Source organism: Hippoglossus hippoglossus, chromosome 8 (genome assembly GCF_009819705.1).
Source record: "Hippoglossus hippoglossus isolate fHipHip1 chromosome 8, fHipHip1.pri, whole genome shotgun sequence".
Taxonomy (NCBI): Eukaryota; Metazoa; Chordata; class Actinopteri; order Pleuronectiformes; family Pleuronectidae; genus Hippoglossus; species Hippoglossus hippoglossus.
The window spans coordinates 17,953,030-17,956,676 of NC_047158.1; the positions used below are offsets into that span (position 1 = coordinate 17,953,030).

The following is a 3,647-nucleotide window of genomic DNA, read 5'->3' on the forward strand; positions in this document are numbered from 1 at the left end:
GCAGATTCGAATTTAGACTAGTTTACATGCTGGGAATAATTTATTTTACTTTTCTGGGCAGACAGGTTTCTACCTATTTGGGTTCCTTTTTACCCAAAGTCCAAATTAAGGACATAAAAAGTGTCTCCACTTTCTAAATCAACTTGTCTGACTAATATGAATGAATATACTGAGCCTGCTCATGTGACCAGGCTCCTTACGACACATATTTCTCTGATGACAGAAAATAAAATGATTGCACAATACCACTAGTGAGGGAATTGCCAGTAAACTCTGACTTTCAGTTCTTTTATTATGAAACTGCAAAATAATACCACAAACTCAACTGAACTTCATGTTTAGCAGCAGAAAAGAAAACAGCTCGTTGTTAGTTGGACATTTAAGATTGTTCTGAAGGAGTAAAGGGGCCCAGTTCACTAAAATCCAGGTTTGAAAATGTTTTGAAATAATATACATGTTTTATCACATTTTAATCTATTTAGGACCAAATAACAATAATGTGTTCAGTCAGAAATAAGTGTGAGACTGAGAAAAAGTCAGTTTTATTCATGAAGAAAGTAAAAAGAGTCAATTTAACAACATAAATCCATGTGTGTTGATTCTGGTGTCTCAGCAGTGATTCATTCCAGGGACAAGTTGGCTCATGTTCGCGTGTGAACCTGACACTGCAGGACCTGAAGCTTCTTTCCAGCACTCGCTGAATGTTTTTCTACTCAATAGGTCGTGTTGAGCTCCAGCTCCTCAAATAAGGAAACTTTAGAAACACAGAAATACTTTGTGTTGTGGAGAATATCATGGTGAGTACAGACAAACTCGCTTAACCTCATGTACAGCAGCTCCCTCTGTGTTTCGGCTTTGATCCGGTTCATGCAACGTGATAAAGTATTGATTGTGATGCAGGTGAAAGTGATGAGTCTCTGCTCCGCCGCGAGGACGCACAACGCTCTGGGCTGGGTTTCAATCATCTGGTTCACTTCAGCTGTCAGCATCTCTGGTGAGACGCTGTTCTGTGCATAAACAACGTGGTTTGTCGAGTTAAGAGGTTGCAGCTTATTCGGGATGTTTTGGAAATATGAGGCTCGTCTTTGCATAATGACAGGACACAGTTTTATGATTTAAGGAAAAAAGACAAGTTGTGGTTTCTCTTTTTAAAGAAAAACACACAAGTGACCAATCACGAGTCAGTCTCAACTTTATGACATGATGTTTCACCTCGTTTTTTTATAGATAGAAATATCTTATTAAAACCTGTCAAGTGATCACTTGAACATACACGTGCGATAAGAAACGACAGATATCATCTTCAAGAAAAAAGTATTGAACTTGTACTTTGATTTTTTTTTTTATTTGGTCCATGCCCCATCCACTAACATGGAGGAAGCAGCATCATCCATCATCCTAAATCTATTTTATCCAACCATAGTCTAATCCAGAATAAGGACAAAAACAAGGAATATTATCATCGGATTATCCAGATGATATTAACCAAACGTAGATTAAACATACTCTAACAGAATATTTCGCCTGTTTCATGCTTTTTCACCATTTCAGGCAGTCAAGTGGATCTGCAGGTCGAACCCCAGGTGGAGGCAAAGTGTGGAACAAACGTGACGCTGACATGTGAAGCAACATCTCCGCGGAAATTCGACATTATATTATTTTCCTGGGTGAATGAAACTAACGTTATGTGTTCATATGGAAAAGAGCAGCCTGACCCTGAGTTCCCGTGTGAGCGCTCTCAACACAAACTCACTCTGACTCTCCACAACGTGATGCCGGCCAACAAGGGCAAGTACCTCTGCAAACTACAATCCAACGTGGGAATAAGTGGCGCCTCCACTTTTGTCACAGTACGAGGTGAGATGGATTTTAATTCGTTTTTTCAAAATGTCTATTTCTTTTGTCTTTCTAAGAGTCTTTGATTTTTACAGGTTGCCATGACAAATCTGGTTACTCCATCAATGAGTCTCATGTTGAGTGCTGGTTCACTGGAGTCTATCCCAGCGGCGTCGTCCACTGGTTCCAGGGAGACCTCAACTTAACGGACTCAGCGAGGACACGGGAAGAGGAGGACGGACAAGGACTGTTCAAGGTCCTGAGCGACTTACACGTGGATGAACGAAACCTGAGCCTGCCCTACAAGTGCTCACTGTGGATACCGACTGACGGGAAGTACCTCTTGAGTCAAAAGACAACTAGTCCGGAGAAGATAAGGTCGTCTGGAAGCCCGGTCACACTTCAGCGGATCTGTGTTGTGGTTTGGTTGGTTTCTTTTCTTGACTGCATTTGGAAAAGTTGAAATATGAAATAACCACGAGGTGTCGATCCATGTTTATATGTGTGGCGGCCAAGTTTTTTTTTCCACTGGTTTTCTCATTTCTTGCATTTGAGCGCCGATCGTTCTCTCCGACAAGATGATGAAGAAAAGTCTTGTGTTTAGATGTTTGATGAAAACGATTGAGCTAAATGAATACATAGAGTAATACACAGAGTATATTACACGAATACGTGAGTTTATTATAACACAGATTTGAGCTGAACCAAGGAGCTTGAAGTACAGTTGAAACATTTCAGTTTATATAATATAGGAGCCAAAACATTTCACTTAATTAGCAAATATCTAAGTTTATTTGTGCAGCACATTTCAACAACACGGCAAATCAAAGTGCTTTGCATGAAATATAAAAGGAGTAAATACAAAAAAGAAGCATTTACAATTTAAAGGGTTACATAAAAAATACATTTATCTGCAGAGGAGGGAGCGAGTGGATTTGTGGTCTTCTTACAATCAAATCCTGCACAACTGGAAGTGAATGCTCAAACCAAATCACCCACTTGATGGCAGCAGAACATCGACTGCAGATCAGAAACAGGAGCAGGGGGAGCGGGTGTGAGACTGAACGACCAGAGAGACTCAGAACATTGACTGAAACTGCTTAAGAAAACCACTGTTTTGCAGATGTACATTTTTGGCTTTTGGATTTCAGATACATTTACTTGTATTTTCTACTCACTTGAACTCAAAAATGATCATTTAGATTTCTTCCTGCTGGCCAGAAAGAGGCAGCACATTATGTGGACTCACAGCAAGAAGGTTCCCAGTTTGAATTGGGGATTAGATTCCCTGGAGACTCTAAATTGTTGTGGATGATTGTTGTTTGTCTGTGTGTTGGCCCCATTAAATAAAACAGAAAGACTACAATACAGATTTTCTTAAGTCAATACACTGGTGATACATTTGCAGTGGTGGTTCAGGTGTAAGTACATTAACTGAGGTATTTGTACTTTGAGTAAATTTAGCTGAAACTGCACATTAGGCATGTGCATCTTCATCATAGCTACATTTCACAGTGGAAGTCTATCGTTGTTTGTGTTGTGTTATGATGAAAAGATCCAGACCATAGAGATCTCTGGAGGAATCTATGTTTATTCTCTCCCATGGAGTATAACTGCAAAAAGGGCAAACACCCTGTTACCAGGAGAGGTCAACACAAGTGAACATTGGGGTGCAAACGTTGTCATGACATGAACTTTTATTTTGTCTTTTCTAAATGAGTGTGTGGGTGTGGGTGGTGTGTGTCTTGGATGGTGGTGGGGGTTTGTACTTAAACTTTATTTTTTTACAATGAGTTATGCATGTGCACAGA

At 39.9% G+C, this 3,647-nt stretch overlaps 1 protein-coding gene across 4 annotated transcripts; it reads left to right on the forward strand.

Annotated features, from left to right (window-relative positions):
- The first annotated feature begins 317 nt into the window (after positions 1-317).
- On the forward strand, positions 318-3,137 carry LOC117766756. 4 transcript variants are annotated; one of them, XM_034594101.1, is made up of 5 exons: positions 318-427; positions 614-797; positions 901-994; positions 1,552-1,857; positions 1,932-3,137. In XM_034594101.1, exons 2-5 carry the CDS (start codon positions 795-797, stop codon positions 2,297-2,299), a joined length of 771 nt encoding a protein of 256 aa, XP_034449992.1. In that variant the 5' UTR covers positions 318-427; positions 614-794; the 3' UTR covers positions 2,300-3,137. The 4 variants fall into 4 exon arrangements, with proteins under 4 accessions (XP_034449992.1, XP_034449991.1, XP_034449993.1 ...); XM_034594100.1 differs by having other exon boundaries at positions 331-427; positions 617-797; XM_034594102.1 differs by having other exon boundaries at positions 348-366.
- The last annotated feature ends 510 nt before the right edge of the window (positions 3,138-3,647 follow it).